This window comes from Bos javanicus, chromosome 2 (genome assembly GCF_032452875.1).
Source record: "Bos javanicus breed banteng chromosome 2, ARS-OSU_banteng_1.0, whole genome shotgun sequence".
Taxonomy (NCBI): Eukaryota; Metazoa; Chordata; class Mammalia; order Artiodactyla; family Bovidae; genus Bos; species Bos javanicus.
The window spans coordinates 37,345,751-37,365,414 of NC_083869.1; the positions used below are offsets into that span (position 1 = coordinate 37,345,751).

The 19,664-nt window shown below is 41.9% G+C and overlaps 1 protein-coding gene across 5 annotated transcripts in view; it reads right to left on the bottom strand.

Moving 5' to 3' along the window:
• Positions 1–19,664, bottom strand: part of TANC1 (tetratricopeptide repeat, ankyrin repeat and coiled-coil containing 1) — a 254,013-nt gene that overhangs the window by 128,980 nt on the left and 105,369 nt on the right. For all 5 annotated transcript variants that reach the window (XM_061396071.1, XM_061396060.1, XM_061396081.1 and 2 more), the window contains exon 4: positions 11,250–11,450. In XM_061396071.1, coding sequence (XP_061252055.1) covers positions 11,250–11,450 — 201 coding nt within the window. The remainder of the gene's footprint in view (positions 1–11,249; positions 11,451–19,664) is intronic.

The following is a 19,664-nucleotide window of genomic DNA, read 5'->3' on the forward strand; positions in this document are numbered from 1 at the left end:
CAGTATACTAACGCATATATATGGAATTTAGAAAGATGGTAACAATAATCCTGTATACGAGACAGCAAAAGAGACACTGATGTATAGAACAGTCTTTTGGATCTGTGGGAGAGGGAGAGGGTGAGATGATTTGGGAAAATGGCATTGAAATATATATAATATCATATATGAAACGAGTCGCCAGTCCAGGTTCGATGCACGATACTGGATGCTTGGGGCTGGTGCACTGGCATGACCCAGAGGGATGGTATGGGGAGGGAGGAGGGAGGAAGGTTCAGGATGGGGAACACGTGTATGCCTGTGGTGGATTCATTTCAATATATGGCAGAACCAATACAATATTGTAAAGTTTAAAAATAAAATAAAATTTTAAAAAATGATACCTTAAAAAAAAAAAGAAGAAAGAAAATTGAGCTATCACTATCATAATAGTTATTTTTTTATTGTTTATTCAGGAATTGGGACTGGGAAACTCTGGAAAGAGCCAAGGAGCAAATATTTTCACTTATAGACTACATGGTCTCTGTTACAACTACTCAAAGCTATTGTAAATAGAGAGCAATCATAGACAACATGTAAATGATGAATATGAATGTATTACAGTAAAACTTTACAAAAAAAAAAAAAACATGAAAAGACGTGAAGGAAACTAAAATGCCTATTACTAAATGAAAAAGCCAATCTGAAAAATCTGGATGAAAAGTTATGATCAATCTAGACAGCATATTAAAAAGCAGAGATATTACTTTGCCAACAAAGGTCCATCTAGTTAAAGCTATGGTTTTTCCAGTAGTCATGTATGGATGTGAGAGGTGGACCATAAAGAAAGCTGAGCACCAAAGAATTGATCCTTTTGAACTGTGGTGTTGGAGAAAACTCTTGAGAGTCCCTTGGACTGCAAGGAGATCCAACCAGCCCATCCTAAAGGAAGTCAATCCTGAATATTCATTGGAAGGACTGATACTGAAGCTGAATCTCCAATACTTTGGCCACCTGATGCAACGAACTGACTCATTGGAAAAGACCCTGCTGCTGGCAAAGACTGAAGGCAGGAGGAGAAGGGGATGACAGAGGATGATGGTTGGATGGCATCACCAACTCAATGGACATAGGTTTGAGTAAATTCCAGGAGTTGGTGATGGACAGGGAACCCTGGTGTGCTGCAGTCCATGGGGTTGCAAAGAGTCAGACACAACTGAGTGAATCTGAAAAGGCTATACACTGTATAATTTCAACTACATGACATTCTGGGAAAGGCAAAACTATGGAAATAGTAAAAAAATCAGGGATTTGAGATGGGATGGGGGAGGGAGGGACAACTAGGTAAAAAGCACAGAGGATTTTTAGGGCAGTGAAAATACTCTGTATGATACGACAATGATGGATACATGTCATTATACATTTGTCCAAACGAAGAATTGATGCTTTTGAACTGTGGTGCTGGAGAAGACTCTTGAACTGGAATCCCTTGGACTGCAAGGAGATCCAACCAGTCCATTCTGAAGGAGATAAGCCCTGGGATTTCTTTGGAAGGAATGATGCTGAAGCTGAAACTCCAGTACTTTGGCCACCTCATGTGAAGAGTTGACTCACTGGAAAAGACTCTGATGCTGGGAGGGATTGGGGGCAGGAGGAGAAGGGGACGACAGAGGATGAGATGGCTGGATGGCATCACTGACTCGATGGACGTGAGTCTGGGTGAGCTCCAGGAGTTGGTGATGGACAGGGAGCCCTGGCGTGCTGTGATTTGGGGTCACAAAGAGTCAGACATGACTGAGCAACTGAACTGAACTGAAGAGAAAATCTAACACTGTAATGTAAACTTTGGACTCTGGGTGATAAAAATGAGTCAATGCAGAAGCATCAACCTTAACAGATGCACCCTCTAGTAGGTGATGCTGACGCTAGGGAGGCTATGAACATTTGGGGACAGGGGTAAATGGGGAATCTCTGTACCTTCCATTCAGTTTTGAAGTGAATCTAAAACTCCTCTTATTAAATTCATTTTTTTAAAAAAAGGGGGGCTCCTTAACTGCTACTTAGGATCTCTGGCCAATAAAGGAGCCTTTGGTTGGTGACAGAAGTGACAAGAAAATCACATCTCCCTGGAAGAGTTTCCTAAATTTTATTTCTCAGAACCTGTGCTCAGAGAAGGGCTCCATTTGTAACTGTTAGCTAGTGACTCTAGATAACCACCCCGAGACAAAACTTACTGGTTTCAACACTCCAGGCCCAAATAGTAAAATTTTTCCCAATGATCGCGGTTTTTCTTTTGTAGGACACTCCAGCTCTTGCTGACTACTCTTTTAGAGATCACCATCCTGTGTCCACTTTCTCTTCTGAACTCCAGGATCTGTGTACCTTTATGCCTCTGCCTGGAACCCCAGCAGCCACTCCTGCTGACCCAACCACAGGCTTGCTTCACTACAAATCTGAGGACTCAGGCTGGAACGTCAGTGCTTCCTTCCTGCCGGTTTCAACCTCACACTAACATTCGTTAATGTTAGATATGGGTGCAATAGCTTCTGTGATATCTGAGTTTCTCTGTGCATCAAAAATGACCAAAAAGAAGAGATTCCCACCACCACTGCCCCTGACTATTTTCTTGAGGTAAAAACCCTCATTTCCGAGCATGGCACCAGGTTTATTCCAGCCGCCTTCTGACACTGCTGTACAGGGTGACTGGATAAAACCTCCAGTCATCATTAAGTGAAGGTGGTAGGAAACACACAGCAAAGGAAAACAAAAACAAAAACGCAGGAAGCCTGAGAAAATAGAGTGTCAGGAGCACAGAAAAGGAGGGATGAGAAGGCTGCTGACAGCCCAACTTAAAGCATGCTCCTGATAGCAAAATCCTGAGAGAGGCCGGACCTTAATTAAGTAGTAGTTCTCTCAGATATGGGGAAAGGTATGTCCCGGCTTTACAAATGTAAGATACTATGACATTTAAATTGCTTATGTGTCCATTAGTATTTTCAGTCAATCACATGGTGCTTATGAAAGTAGACTACTTCAATTCAATTCATTTTAATAGGTACCTACCAGTACCCATCACCCAGGTGACTGTTTGAAGGAAGTGATTAGATCCTGTTTCCAAGGCTTCCAAGGGGAAGCAAAGACCAGGAGTTCAAAAAATGTCATGGCGGAGAAATGCCATCATAGGTGGTGCAGAGAATGGAGGAAGCACATTGCTAGCAGGTTTTTGGAAAGAAGTTTCTTCTTACATAGGGAAAAGGAGAGACATGAAGGAAGACTGGATGAAGCAACAGAGGTGAGCCACAGCTGGGCTCAACTTGAAAAGAGAAAGTTGTGACCTAGGACACAGGGAAAAGAGCAAGCAAAGGGGAAGTGGAACAGAAGGGCTGGTTTGGGCACAACAGTGGCTTGGACTCAAAATTCATTCAGTGGGAAAAGAATTCACTTGTCAATAAATGGTGCTGGGGCAACTGGATATCCTTCATCATGTGAAAAAATGAAGACGACCCCTACCTCACACCATTCACAAAAATCGGACTCAAAAAGGAGCCTAGACCCCAATATAAAAATCTCTGTGACCTTTGAGTAGGCAATAGTTTCCTGGATATGACATCAAAAGAGTAGTGGCAAAATAATAATTTAACTGGTCTACACTAAAATTTGAAACTTCTGTGCTTAGAACAATAGTATCAAGAGCACAAAATGGAAGAAAATATTTTCATATTGCATAATTTGTATTTAGAATATACAAAGAATTCTTAAAACTTAATAAAACTATAATAAGATACTAATTCACATGTACTACAAAGTTATCTATCGTTTTGATCATAGCCAAGGTAATAGGTAGCAGATAGATAACAACAAGAGTTACCAAGGATTTGGAGAAACTGGAAACCTTATACTATGAAACTAGGAATCCAAAATGCTGCAGTCATCTTGGAAAACAGTTTGGCAGTACTTCAAAAGGTTAAACAGAGTTATCATATAATTTCAGCAATTTCACTCCCTCGTATGTACCCTGCAAAAAAACAAAAGACACATCCCCACAAAAAAGGATACACATGTTCGCAGCAGCATTATTCATAATAGCCAAAAAGCGGAAATAACTCAGACGTCCATCAACTAAAAAATGGACTAAAACATGCAGCATATGCATGCATATAAAAAAGCCAGTCACAAAAGAACATATATCGTATAATTCTATTTATACAAAATCCCCCAAACAGGCAAATCCATAGAGGAAAAAAAGCAGAGTGGTGTTTGCTTAGGGCTGTAGGGTGTGGGGCTGGAAGGGACTTGGAGAGGGAGGGATGTGGAGTAATTGCTAATGTAAATGGATTTTTTTTAAGGGAGATTAAAATGTTCTAAAATTAGATTGTGGCAACGGTTGCACAACCCTGTGAAAATGCTAAAAAACACTGAACTATAAACTTTAGATGGATGAATTATACAATATGCAAAGCATCCCAATAAAGTTGTTTTTTTTTTAAATGCAATGGGATAGATTATAATGGAAAAATATGTAAATTTGAATTGAGAAAACAAAAGAATTTTGTGTATCATAAAACACTGTAAACCTAATTAAATGGAAAACCATGAACTGGGAACATTTTTGAATTATATACATGACTGATGGCCTTAAAACAAACAACAAAAAGTTGTGATAATTCAGTAAGAACTGTATTGCCCTAGTAGAACAGAAGACAGATACCACAAGAATCCTCAAAGAAAAAAGTACAAATGACCAATAAGTATATAATAATCCATTCTTAACATTAATAAAAAAAGTGTCACCTAGTAGTCACACTTTTATAGTCTATCCAATGAAAATATCAGAGATACCTTTAAATATTAATGAACAAGAATGTTCTTCCACTGTTGTTTATTAGGGAACTGGGATTGTCTTACACATACGAAGCTGGGGGAGTGGGCAAATACATCACTATCGTTTATTTACTATAGAAAACAAGGCAGGAAAGACATTCGACCCATTTTCAGAAGTGGTTGTCTTTCTAGGGGTGGGGTGGGAGTACCGAAACTTATTGTATCTTTATATTGTATATTTTTGTAATGAATTTTCATCCACAACTATTCTTTCCAAAATTCAGAAAATAAACAAGTTATTCCTGTATTTACCTTCTTTGAAAAGGAATTTTATAAGATGATCATGTATTCTTTACCAGTGGTTCTCACACTTTGCTACATATTAGAACCACCTGGGAAGATATTTTAAAATCCTAATACCTCATAGGCATTAAATCAGAATTTCTGGAAGCAGGACTCAGTCAGCGTTCTCCTTTAAAATCCCTGGGTATGATCGAGTGGTACAGCCAGATTGTGTATGGGTGGACCAGGACTCACAGGCAGGAGAATAAACAACACTCAAAGGTCCTTAAGTTCACAGTGGAACAAACCAAACACACACAGGTCCGTGTGTGAGCACAGAACAAAGTGTGTGTGTGTCCTAGTCAGGCTACATGCAGCGGTAAGACACAGGCAGGCCGCCAGCTCCTTGGAGGAGGTGATCATAAAACGAGCCTGCAGGAGGAAACAGAGAGCTGTCCAGTTCACTGCAGCAGGAGGGAACATCGTGCTGTGCGTCAGAGCCCCGACTGTGACCCGACCACTCAGAGGTGCTGGCAGGGCTTAGACTAGCTGGTTCTGCACTCAGACTGTTATTCCCTGTGCTGCTCTCCACCTCCCTGGAAAGGGGCCTCTCAGATGCACGTGTGCACAACCTCCAGCCTGCCGCCTCCCCCGTGCCTGCCACCAGAGCTCAGAGCCACGTCATCTGCAGCTCATGTGTCAACAAGGCGCAGACAGAACAATGCAGACTGGCACCAGCATGGGAGATTATGCTGGGGTGGGAGCTGGACTGAGGCCAACCTCTACCAACAACTCGCACACTGGGGTAAGTTCCCTACAGAAGAGCCTCTGCATCTGTATCTGCAAAGAGGCCTGACTAGTCGTGCCTTGCCAACCCTCACCTGCCTGCCATCCCCCATGATTCACGCACACAACAGAGAGCATGACTGTCGATAAACCTGGAAGCCAGTAGAGTGTTAGCTCTGCCTATGACCTTGATCTGACTCAGCTGTGATAATTCCTCTGTCACAGTACCATAGGAAGAAAGAAAATAGAAATTGAGAAGTGCAGACACAAGGGAAGTTCAAAAGAGGAGGGTTACAGAATGACTCCTCTCAGCCTCCTCTTGCTAATTAGCGGTCCGCAGCGGGGCCTGACAAAGCAATGCGTAGCACCATCCACTCAAGACTGTTTTCAGAAGATGCCGACTTCAGAAGGAAGCCTCTCAAAGAATGCTAGAGGTAATGTGAAGTCAATGCAGCGTTTTGTAAAGTGACGGGGTAGTACGGACCAAGCATTTTTAAAAATGCAGTCCATTTAATTCAATACTTTCACTTCTGGGAACCTGTCACTCTTGAGAAATCAGATGTATATAAAAAATTACTTAACAAAAATATTCACACTGGAAGTTCTGGAGACTGGATGCACAACACTGTCAGTGTATGACCAACTTGTACCCTTAAAAATGGTTAAGATGGGAACTTGTAATATGTATTTTATCACAATTAAAGATCTATAGGCATTTAATAGCAAAAAACAAAATAAAACATCCTGACTCAATTTTTTTAAAAAAAACTTAAAAATAATATAAATATCTAACAGTAAGAAATTAGTTAAAAATCAATTATAGAATACTGAAACAATGAACATCAAATTTCAAGTTCTTCAGGCACACTGGAATGCACTCATGATATAATATTCAGGAAAATGACAGAGCACATGTGGTACTGGGTTTAGGAAGAAGCAATTTAAAAAAAAAAAAAAAGCTAGAAAATCAAAACCCTAAGAATGATCCTGTCTCTCCACTGGGATTCCCAAATTTTCTACAATAAACACTCCAGCGGGGAGAGAGAAGGAGGGCCTTGGTAGACATTAACTCATGGTCCAAGAATCAAAGGGCAGAGTGACTTCCACTTTACAGCCCGTCAGCTTTGAGGTTTTCCCTTAAAGAAACAGACAGCCTGAGGGGTTTTCAGAACTGCTACATCAGCTCTGTCGACTGAGACAGAACTGGGACTGGAGACAGCAGAGGTGCAAGTGCAGCAGCACCCCCATATGTGCCAGGACCCCCAGTGGACGCCTGAAATCACAGAGCGTACTGAACCCTATATACACTGTGTTTTTCCTATGCACACATATCTATGATAAAGTTTAATTTATAAATTAGGCAAAATACAAGATTAATGACAATAACAAATAGAATGAGGTCTCTCTCAAAATATTTTATTGTACAAATTTAATGTGTTTCCCCTCTTACCTAAAGCACTCATCACATGCTGTGGTTGTAACTTGTGCAGTTTGATGTGTCGGAGCAAAACTAGCACAAGTTTTTCTCCTTCCTCACAATATCACGTATAGAAAATTCATTCTTACTGTAGATCTTAGCTACTTCAGCAAATTATTTTTTTCTTCTCTTATTAAGTCGAGAACCTTTGCACTTAAAGGAAACACTGCACAGCTTCTCTGCAGCGTGTCTGAACAGTCAGCATCACTACTCTTGAGCTCCGGGTCCATTATTAAGTAAAATAAGGGCTGCTCGAACCCAAGTACTGCAATATCAAAACAGCAGATCTGATGACCAAGGGGACTATGCAGTGACTCATGGGCAGACACACAGAACAGAGAGTCGATTCACGTCCCCGGCAGGACAGAGCAAGATTTCATGATGCGATGGCGCACAATTTAAAAATTATGAATTGTTTACTTCTGGAATTTTCCATTTAATATTTTTGGACACCAACTAACCAGAAATAACTGAAACCACAGAAAAAGAAGCCACAAATAAGGGGCAATGACTATAATCAGCACTACCCAGTCTCCCCATATATGTGAGGATTAGAAAAGCAATATCACCTACTTTTCACGATCTGCTGTTTCACCCCATTCACAGTAGCTTAAAAGGTCCCTCCCTGCCTCCTTCTGACTATTTATTCATAATGGGCCCAAAGTGATCTGGGAAAATGTAATCCAAATATAAAGTCACAAAAGATATTACTAATAAACAATCCACAGGAAACGGGCTTTGCTCTTCTCTGAGAGACAAAAGGATGCATTACAAATATTAATGAATTCTTAATCCAAAAAGGCTTGCAACACCACAGAACTACTTTAATGGATACGGATCCTTGTTTTCATCACCAGAAAATTTACTTCTCATTTAGCAAAAACAAAAGCTTTTAAACAGTACTCGGGAAACTGAATCTTCCAACTAGCAGTGAAAAAATATAAATACTGTACAGCAACATGACAGAGGAGTAAATAAAAATAACTGGCAATAGAATTGGGACATAAACTCAACCACATGAAGTGCAGGGTCCCATTACTTCAAAGTTAATGACATTTTCTCAGGTCCAGGATTCTCATGACCTAGGAGCTGATCACCAAATGTACTCATATTCACACCTTCATTATTGATACAGGCTTTGTGGAGTGCCTGTGACAGGAGTTTCTAGTATTTGAGTTTTGCTAGAATAATAGTTCCAGTCCAGTAGTTTCTTGATTAGCATCAATTAGTGAAGCTTTTCTGTCTAAACAAGTAAAACAAGTTTGGTTTTTGGTTGGGTATTTTTTTGTTTTGGTTTTGCCTTAAACAGAAGAAAGAGAAGGGCAGCTAATCTTACAAATGAGAAGAGAAGTCATGGAGGTAAGTTCAGAGCTGGGTCTGAAAGATTATGTGCTCTTGAAGCACAGCTGGCAAGAGAAAACAGAGGGGACAGAGTAGGTGGCGGGGGGCGGTTCTCTACCTATGGGCTCTGCTCACACACTGTACTTACTGTATCATTAGCAACAACAGTGCTAACTTTTCAAATAGATGGCTATTTTTAAAATCCAGTGCACGTTCACAACCATATGTCAACTATTTTTATAGGTAGGTAGAACATTAGGGCTCTGGATAATTTTCCAACAATATGGTTTAAACAGAAGTTTGTGTGTGTGTTTAACACTGGAAAAATGTTGTTTACTGTCTGATGTATTCTGAGTCACTGCCACTTTTAAGCAAGCATCTCTGCCCTTGACTTTCCTTTTTGAATTAAAATTACCAAGATAATGAAACCAAATGACCACTGTGACTTAAGTTTGCTGTTCACATTTAGGCAATCATCAAACACCGCCCCACCAGAGAAGAATGAGCTTAGTGTAATTATCATTTGAACCAAAAGCATCTAATATGGAGAATATTTCCTTCATTCCATTAAAAGGTTGAATTTTGCAGAATTAGTTATTCCCTTCCATTTGTAAGGCCTTGCAGAGAACATATTAGCATAAATGAATTTATTCCTATAGAGAAAAAACAAACTTTGAGATATTTTCTCAAAGCCAAAGACAGCTAATTTGGTCAGGACACAGGAGACAAAGTCTTGTCAGGGATTTCTCTGCAGGTTTGCCTGTAGCCTCAGTGAGGCTTCAGACCCTTCTGGGTCTGACCGTTCGTTCTGGGTCTGAGCGTTCTTGCCACACTGCCCAGCTTGTCATGCCATTCATTGTTACCTGATGTCCCACGAAAATGCCACAAGGTAAGTAAACAGTAACTGTGAAATGATGAATGTGTTCGCTAACCTTGTTGTCATAATTTTGTAATATATATCAAATCACTACATTATACACCTTAAACTTACAATGTTATGGGTCAATTATATTTCAAAAAAGCTGGGAAAAAAACATTTTAAAGTCCCATTAAAACTAACCTTGATTTTTTAATCAATAATAATATTTCTGAAATATAGTATGCCCCAGTTTCTCAGGTGTTCACCAATCTTGGGGCTCAAGAGGCATCAATTCATTTGCAGCAGCACAGACTACAGGAGGGAAACCTCTAGAACCTGGCTTCTATAGATGAGGTACACTTGGAGAAGACATCATGCCTGCCTTCAATCATCAGACGTAAGAAGCATACACACACTAATTCAAGGAAAAAGGACAAACGATGAAGCTAATAAGAATAAAGGCAAAATGCTGTGTACAATTTGTAAAAAGCAGTTAATTCCAATGGGGTAACTGGCAAAAGGGACAGTGTGGGAACTGGGATTTGAAACAAGCGAAGAAATCTGACAAAGAGATACAGCAGCGGGGGGAGGGCACAGAGAAGCAAGAAAGGACATTCCAGGAATTTCCCCAAATACTGATAAACAGGTCAAATTCCTTGGCACAGGAAATCACTTCATACCAAAAGGTTTCCAAGTTCCAGCTAATGACTGGATTGTAAACAATGTTGTCCAAAATAAGAAAGTTCTATAACAACAAAAGATTTTTGGACAATCACCAACTCACAGCACCAATGCTAACATTCAGAGCTTAAGGTTTACCTTAATTTTACACCCCCTTCAAACTGCAAATATCCACTACATGACTTAGAAATAATGCATATAACATATTGAGGAAATTAGAAAAACAGACGCCAACTTCACAGTCCCAGGGCATATCAACTCCAAACATGTCTATTGTGTAAATGTAAATTATTCTTACACGGGCATCTGATCAATAAGGCCCCAGTTTATCTTGCCCTCAGTAAACAAATACTCAGAAAACCTAAAAGAAGATCAAAGAACTTTTATAACTCCAGGTATCAGCATTTTGGCAAGGCTTTCCTCACATCTGATTAAAGTTAGGTAACATTTGGGTTTTTACTGGTAAAGGAAAATGCAAAAAGTAACTAATAAAAAGTGAAGCCAAAATACTTCAAATAATCTATGAGTCCCTTGTCCTACCACTTCAAAGTCTGAATTTTCACCAACAATTAAATTTTATAGCTGTTCAAATGCTGGATGATGTAATCAAGGAAAATACATCAATATATAATGCTAAGCAGTAATAAACAGACTGTTGTCAGATTACACTTGCCAAAATCCATAACCTTGTAAACATACCACAGCAAGTTTAGATTATAGCGTTTCTCTAATTTGTGAACAAGAAAACAAAACTGTGGGTTAATGTTAATATTGATAACATGAATCTTTGTAAAAGTCTAGTCTGGGCAATCAATATGGCTCATAGATAGGTTAAACTAAAGAAATCAATCTATCCAAATCATCTTTTTCTTTCTTTTTTTTTTTAAAGATCTCCTTCCAGAAGTTACCATAACAAAGAATAAAAGCATTCTGCTGGAAGATTTCTTATAGACACTAGCTTTGCCTAATTCCAACACACTCACGACTTATATAACCAAGAAGCCAGGTAGGGGACTCGTTTACCTGGGGACTTTTTAGTTGACCTTGACGGCACAGAGTGAGACTGTCGGGGCAGCAGAGGTGATGAAGGCAGAGACATGGAGACGCCTTTAGCCAAGCTCACCCTGTAGGCATCCTCTGCCACTGGAAGGCTGCTCACAGAAAACTCACCGCCATGGCCAGGGGGCAGGACTGGAGGGGAAGTCTCTGGACCAAAGTCACCTCCTGGAGTGGAGAGAGAAAACCTTAGGTTAAGCCACAGATGCGAGTTTAATTCCTAAGAACTACATTCTTAGAATTCCCATATGCCATATGTGTGTGTTGAGTATTTTTTTTTTTTATGATTTTTTTTTAAAAGGATTCTCCTCTCATCCCATCCACTTCGCACTCCCCAGGGCAGAGTCCACCATCCTACATCTCAACCAGCCCAAACCCTTAAGTCATGAAACTGGAACCGTGGCTCATTGATGAAGCAGGTTCTCCTTAATATTCAGCCCCTTAATGAACTTAAGGATAGACAAGCTTACTATGAAGAAATTAAACATTTTAAGGCACATATATTTTTAAAAACGCAGAGAATGCAATTAAAAAGAGAACACAGGGAAGGGAATATGTCGGCTAGAACCAGAACCTCTGAACAAAACACAGCCAGTCCTCAAGGATGCAGATGTTACGCTTTCCTCCTCGACCCCAGGCATATACAGAGAAGCAACTGAGATGGTGCAAGAAGAAGAGATAAATAATTTTCCTGATGATTAAAAGAGCATCTTCAAGCTCTGAATTATATACAGCAAAACTGGAAAGGTACAGAAAGTTTTCCACAAGCTAACTTGTCTCTCTGACAGAAGTTATCCAACTGGTCCTTACCATGCCTTCCTGACTTCAAAAACCAAAGCCTGGATTTGAACTTACACCATTTATTTAGCCAGGAGGGAACTCAATTCTTGCAGATCTTTACATACAGCACTCAAAAAGGATGCAATGCTAACCGTCAAGTCCCCAAAGGCCTCACTGTACTTGTGTTTCACGTTAGGAGGCATGATGAAGCAGAGTTACTCCCCCCACAGACCAGGAGGGAGTAGGGAGGGGAAGAGTTGAAAAAGGGCAAACATGCTCAAGCACTGCTTTCAAAGGCAACTCAAAACCAGCAGGGCTGTGAACAGAAAAGCCACAGGTTCCACAAGGCGTAAGTTGGCACCATCAGAAAGTAATTTCAGTCTCAGCTGGGCTAGCTATGCTTGAAAGGGTTTTAATAAAGTTGGGGAACTAAATATCCAAATGACCTATATTTGAAGAAATGACAAGAGTGACCAGGAGACTCTCACAAGAATTTTCAAAAACAAGAACATTATGCAAACATGTAAGACAAATAACGTTCTTGTCCATGAGGAAGGTAGGCATGCAGGCCGGAGTTAATGGAGATCCTTACCTCCTAAGTCCCAACGAAGGCCAATACCCCCTCCTCTTACAAGCCCTGCCCACCCTGCTTCCGGAGTCTGCACTGTAAGATACCACCAGCACCAGTTCCCGTGACCCAGGAGCTAGTCTCACACCAACAAAGAAAAGCAAGAAATCTTTCAAAACCACCTCCTTGACGTCTTAAGCCAGGGCATGAAGCTTCCCAGTTGCCTCCCCTTCAACAGTCTGGTGATGAAACAGATCTTAAGGCAGAACAGGAGATACGCCATAACGCCAGCTCCCCCTGGGGCTGAAGGTTCACCATGCTGAGACTTGAAGGGACAGCTGTTTGCTCTGGTCCAATATCAGGCTCGCATGATCAGTTCCCCCACCACATTGGTCTCATCTTAGGAAAGCAAACAGGTGCTGTGCCTTCAAGAATGATACCTGGTCACCTGATTCCTGTTTTGGCCAGAAACCCCAGAAGACAGACAAGAACATGGCAAGCACGAAGGCCACACACAGCCCAGGGAGTTACATATATAGAATGTGGAGGGTCTTGAAGAGGCAACACTGGTTTTCCATGAGGTCTGAAGAGAGCTACCCTGCCCTGGGACTGTCCTTGCACTGCCAAGACCACCAGCCTGGATACTCAAATGGCTATGGGGTGGCCTGATGGGAGCAGGCACTGTCTCTTCCTACTCACACACAAGTATCTCTGACCGAAAACAAACCCCAGATTTCAAGTCATCTCATCTGGATGAGGACACAAATGAGGGAGAAATGCATCTATTACAACAACACCAGAAACAAAACCATAAGCTGATTACCGAGAAAGCATTTATTTTCTTAAATACTTAGAATTCTTCAATGTGATACATGAAGAAATTGGAGATTGAGGGGTGAAAGAGAATTAAAGCGTTTCCTAATTACAAATTCTGCCCATAAACTTTGTTTATATCAAGCAAAGCAAATATTTTCATTAACTGCAAGTCTGGTGGGGATGGGTTTCCAAAGAAAGCCATAACCATGAGGACCTTCGGCCTTCCGAGCAGCTGTGCTCCAGTACTTTGATTTTATGTGGTCTGCAATAAAACGGGACTTAGCGATGGGGCTGGGGGAGGGAAAGTTTCTGTTTCAAGTTTACTTTGACATCTCACCATAACATCAGTCCCAAACATGCTGTTCTGTTGGTTTGTTTTTAAGACACAATTAAAGATCCCTAACTTCCAGCTTCCTTTCATCACAAAAGCATAAAGCAGAGAAAGCAGCTTTATGTATGAACAGGAGGCACAAAGAAGTGGGTGATCCATTGGTTAAGAGGCTGGAGACAGCGCTCCAGAGTCTGGTGCTTTAACTGCATCAGACAAGGGGTTCAGGTCAAAGTCAGTCCAAGAGCATCACAAGGATGCCGACGCCAGTGCCAGAAAGAGAAAGTCTCTTAGGGGCATCCACAGGACTATACAATACTGGTTCTAGGCAACATGACACCAGAAATTCTCCGGTTGATTTAACATTCCCCAGCAGATGTTTAAAGAGGTTTAAGAGGAATTAAAAACATTTCACTGCAACAACCAGTATGGCTGGCACGTTTCTTTTCAGCCTTGAAAAGATGTTTTTCTTTCAACTGTGACCTATTTTATTCCGTACCTCAATTAAGCGACAGGAAGCACACCTCAATCCCCCTTCCTCTTGCTGAAGCAGGAATGCCCAGGCCAGGTAGTTTGATGCATCCTCTCCAGGGTAGGAAACCCATATTATCAACCACCTGTGACTTACCAGCCCTCCTCCAGTTCCCCTGGCAGGTGTTTCCCATTTATTCACCATGGACACTCACATCCACCCCAACATGCTTTCACTCTCAGAGAGCATCTAATCCAACCACATGAATTCACAGACAAGAAGCCAGGGCGTGGGGGTTAACCGTAAATAAAAAGCAAGGTCAAGGCTCAGTTCAGTTCAGTCGCTCAGTTGTGTCTGACTCTTTGTGACCCCATGAACCGCAGCACGCCAGGCCTCCCTGTCCATCACCAACTCCCGGAGTCCACCCAAACCCATGTCTATCAAGTTGGTGATGCCATCCAACCATCTCATCCTCTGTCGTCCCCTTCTCCTCCTGCCCTCAATCTTTCCCAGCATCAGGGTCTTTTCCAAAGAGTCAGCTCTTCGCATCAGGTGGCCAAAGGATTGGGGTTTCAGCTTCAAAATCAGTCCTTCCAATGACCATTCAGGACTGATCTTCTTTAGAATGGACTGGTTGGATCTCCTTGCAGTTCAAGGGACTCTCAAGAGTCTCCTCCAACACCACAGTTCAAAAGCATCAATTCTTCGGCGCTCAGCTTTCTTCACAGTCCAACTCTCAAATCCATACATGACTACTGGAAAAACCATAGCCTTGACTAGACGAACCTTTGTTGGCAAAGTAATGTCTCTGCTTTTTTTTTTTTTTTTGCTTTTCCTTTATTATTTTTTTTAATTTTATTTTTAAACTTTACATAATTGTATTAGTTTTGCCAAATATCAAAATGAATCCACCACAGGTATACATGTGTTCCCCATCCTGAACCCTCCTCCCTCCTCCCTCCCCATACCATCCCTCTGGGTCGTGCCAGTGCACTAGCCCCAAGCATCCAGTATCATGCATTGAACCTGGACTGGCATCTCGTTTCATACATGATATTTTACATGTTTCAATGCTATTCTCCCAAATCTTCCCACCCTCTCCCTCTCCCACAGAGTCCATAAGACTGTTCTATACATCAGTGTCTCTTTTGCTGTCTCGTATACAGGGTTATTGTTACCATCTTTCTAAATTCCATATATATGCGTTAGTATACTGTATTGGTGTTTTTCCTTCTGGCTTACTTCACTCTATATGCTGTCCAGGTTGGTCATAACTTTCCTTCCAAGGAGTAAGCATCTTTTAATTTCATGGCTGCAGTCACCATCTGCAGTGATTTTGGAGCCCAGAAAAATAGTCAGCCACTGTTTCCACTGTTTCCCCATCTATTTGCCATGAAGTGATGGGACCAGATGCCATGATCTTCGTTTTCTGAATGTTGAGCTTTAAGCCAACTTTTTCACTCTCCTCTTTCATTTTCATCAAGAGGCTCTTTAGTTCTTCTTCACTTTCTGCCATAAGGGTGGTGTCATCTGCATATCTGAGGTTATTGATCTCCTGACAATGTTGATTCCTAGAACTCCCAAAGTGCCCCCAAGTGGCTGTCTCATGCTCTAACATACTCACTACTCTACATATTTAAGAACTTAAACTTTTAAAAAAAGGAAGTACTCAAAATAGACATAGTTTTAAATGAGTTTATTCTATACAGGGTTAGCATATTTTCTGCAACAGAAGTTTAGGCTTTGCGAGTCACATACAGTCTCGGCCATTCATACACACATACATACACACACACACACACCTTTTCTTATTTTAAAATCACCAACTCTGAGTTTCAAAAATAAAAGACCAGAAAGGGCATGAGGTTATAAGGTTCTTCCTGTTTGTAATACATAAAAGCAAATATACATATATATATGTAGTAAATAAAAGCAAATACAATACATATATTCTTTCACACATGAAAACTAAATCCAAGTCAGAGTTCGCAAAGATAACAGAATTATCAAAGGGGATAAAGTCATCCAATAAGGCTTTCTTAATTGGCAGAAACAGCTTTTGATAATAGTTCTTTAATTTTTTTCCACTATTACAGACTGTGAAAAAGGATTTAAACTCATAATGGAAGAAAATGCAAACCTGGGAGATGATGAATGTTTAAAGGCGGCTGTGCAGCATGGCCATGTCCAGCACCAGAGATTAAAGTACATGGAGTGCAGGATTAGGGAAGGCTTTAAAAAAATGAGGGCAACAAATCCAGGGAGATGAAAGTAAAAGTGCATTTCTGAAAAGAGAAGACCTGAGAAAGGCAAGGGTGAGCTTAGACATTCAGGTAAAGAGGTCTGCAGATGCAGGAAATCAGATTTCCATTTATTGTGTCATTGAAGTGGCAAGCTGGAGGAGGAGGGAATGGAAGCTTAGAATAGAAAACAGAAAAGATGTTCTGTTTATCCAGTTCCAGAAAACAGAACTGGTGCAATACATTTAACTAGGGCATTAAATGTGTTAGGGCATCTTTTGTGCAGTTCCCGCCCAGGAGTGCACTCATGTTTCCTCACCATATCTTCCATCATAAGGCTTTGTATCCAATAACTCATGTATATTTACAGAAACCTAGAAAATTGGAAAAGATTTCATCCCACAAGATCCAATATCATTTCTGGAACCTTGAGAAGGCACTCTCTGAAAGCTCTTTAAACCATTTTACATCTCATAGGATCTCCCAAGGATCTAGCCAGAGCTGACTGTTCGTGTGCATCTTCAAAAAGAAAGATTAATGTATTCAAGAAAGCAATTTTCCAAAACATTCTTCACACAGTCATGACTAATTCTCAAACAATACCGCTAAAAGGCAACAAAGCCACTCACCCCAGAGCACAGAAAAATCTGATCAATAGGACAAGTTTATCCTTTTGTCTTCAAAACTCCAGAGGGTTCTGAAGAGAGCTCATTGAGGACTATCCTCACAGCTTTATTCTTAATACTCGAGGGTTACAGAACCAAATGTACTTTATCCAGAAACAGATGAGTAACAGACCAGTATTTCCTCTCAAATTGTCAAAGTTCTCCCTTCAAGGCAGGCATGTCACCCTGCAAGGGAGTTTGAACTTTAAGAATACGTATATGACCTCAGAAACACTTCCACTCCCAAGCCCCAGAGGGGTGCACTGTAACAGAATAAGTACTTTTTTAGATATGGGGGCAGGAGGAGAAGGGGACGACAGAGGATGAGATGGCTGGATGGCATCACTGACTTGATGGACGTGAGTCTGAGTGAACTCCGGGAGTTGGTGATGGACAGAGGCGCCTGGCGTGCTGCAATTCATGGGGTCGCAAAGAGTCGGACACGACTGAGCGACTGATCTGATCTGATCTGATGTTTTAGGACAAGGTTTCAGGCACTTTACATCACTGTAACCACCTCAGGAAGCAGGTGCGGGCTGCCCTGGTGGCTCAGTGGTAAAGAATCCACCTGCAATGCAGGAGACCCAGGTTCAATCCCTGGGTTGGAAAGATTCCCTAGAGGAGGGCATGGCAACCCACTCCACTATGTTTGCCTGGAAAACCACACAGACGGAGGAGCCCGGCGTGCTACAGCCCATGGGGTTGCAAAAGAGTTGGACATGACTTGGTGACTAAACCGTCTCCAGCAGAAAGGAGCTGCTAGTGTTACGTCCATCCTTCAACAAGGAAACTGAGGCTTAGAAAGAATCAAGAATCTCGATCAAGGACACCATCACACGGCAGAGTCGGGTCTGAAGCCAGGCAGTGCAATCCAGAGTCCCTTCCCTTGGTCCTGTTCCCCTAAGAAAAGGCTATTAAGATAAGTATACTAAACAACACACGGTGGAAAAGCTTAACAGGAAAAGCCAAAAATAGTCTATGTGGGTCTACACGCAGTGCCGGGCCACGGTGAGAAGAAATCCGTCCCTTCGTCTATTCTCACTCTTTGTGCTGGCTGTTTAATTAGCTCCAGCACTCCCGGAACACTCCATTTGGGAGGCTCCCAGGCCCAGGCATCATTAATTTCCTTTCAGTCACACCTTATGCTGTTACTGTACAGGCAAAGTGGATCCGAGAGAGATGTTAGTCATCACGCACCCTAAACAGTTTCTTCTCATTTCACTCCGTACTGTAAATGCATTAAATCTCGTAGCCTTTGGGCCTGCAGTCTCTGCCCAGGATGGAGGCACTGACTGCCATTCCCACCACACAGGACACAGAATCCTGCCACTCTGCCAGGCCAGGTGATGAAGGGGGCAGTGGGGCGGTTGTGGCCAAAAGCAGTCTGGGTTCTGGGTTCATCTTAAACCTGCATGGATGCATTATTCTACATCTCCAGCATTCCCCACGGGGCCTGTCTAAAACTCCACACTTGGATTCTGAGATTTGCCAGGCCCACTGCACACAACCGGAGCAGCAGTTCCCAGCTCTCCTCGGTGCCTCACAGAGGGGAGCCCAGGCCCTCACGAGGCGGCCACGGTGAGTGGCCAGGGGTACAGCGCATGCCGGCAAGCGAAAGCCCCCCACGTGATTCTCAGGTGCACGCAGGAGGGACAACCACCAAAGCCTGAGAGACCACAAGAAAGGAGACAAAAAGATCTGAACAGTTTGTGCTCCTGTTACAAGACGGTGGGGCGTGGGGGGAAATGAAGAGGAAAACAAACTCGAGGGAATATTCCATCATGCGGATGATTAAAAAAAAGTTCCCATTATTCACAATGTGTATCCTTCAGTGTGTGTGTGTGTGTGTATACATATACACACCTGTGTACACACATACATGTGCATGCACACAATGTATGTTTACATAGATATACAGGTGTATATAATGTAAACATACATACTTGTAAACGCATGGAAGGTCTCTACAGGAACCAAGTGCAGTGGATGCTCTGGGAACAGGAACTGCCCAGCTGGGAGCCCGGATGGGAGGTAAATACACTTTTAACTGGTTTATATTTTTTTTCTATGTGCATATGCTTCCTCTAAGTATTTTAAATTTGCATCCTTAGGATAGAGACAGGGGTGGATATGATGATTTTAAGTCTAATGGGGCCACGCACCACAGCTTAATTTGGCAAGTGGGAGAGATGAAGTTTCGTCCCATAAAGACTGTTCAAAGTGACAGTGTATGTGCTTGACAGGTCAGAGGTGGATGCAGGACAGCAGAGTAAGGAGAGCCCTATGCCCTGCCCCAGAGGGAGTCAGATTCTTGGAAGCTCCCATCATGTAGCACATGTCTCCTCTCTCCTCATCCTCCACCCTGGCTACTCCATGTCCTAGTCATCTCTGCTGCTGAGGGTGGAATGTGGGCACGCTCGTGGATGCAGCTCACAGGATAATCCAAAGCCCTAGGGAAACGTTGGTCTTCCCAGGTGGCTCAGTGGTAAAGAACCCGCCTGCAAATGCAAGAA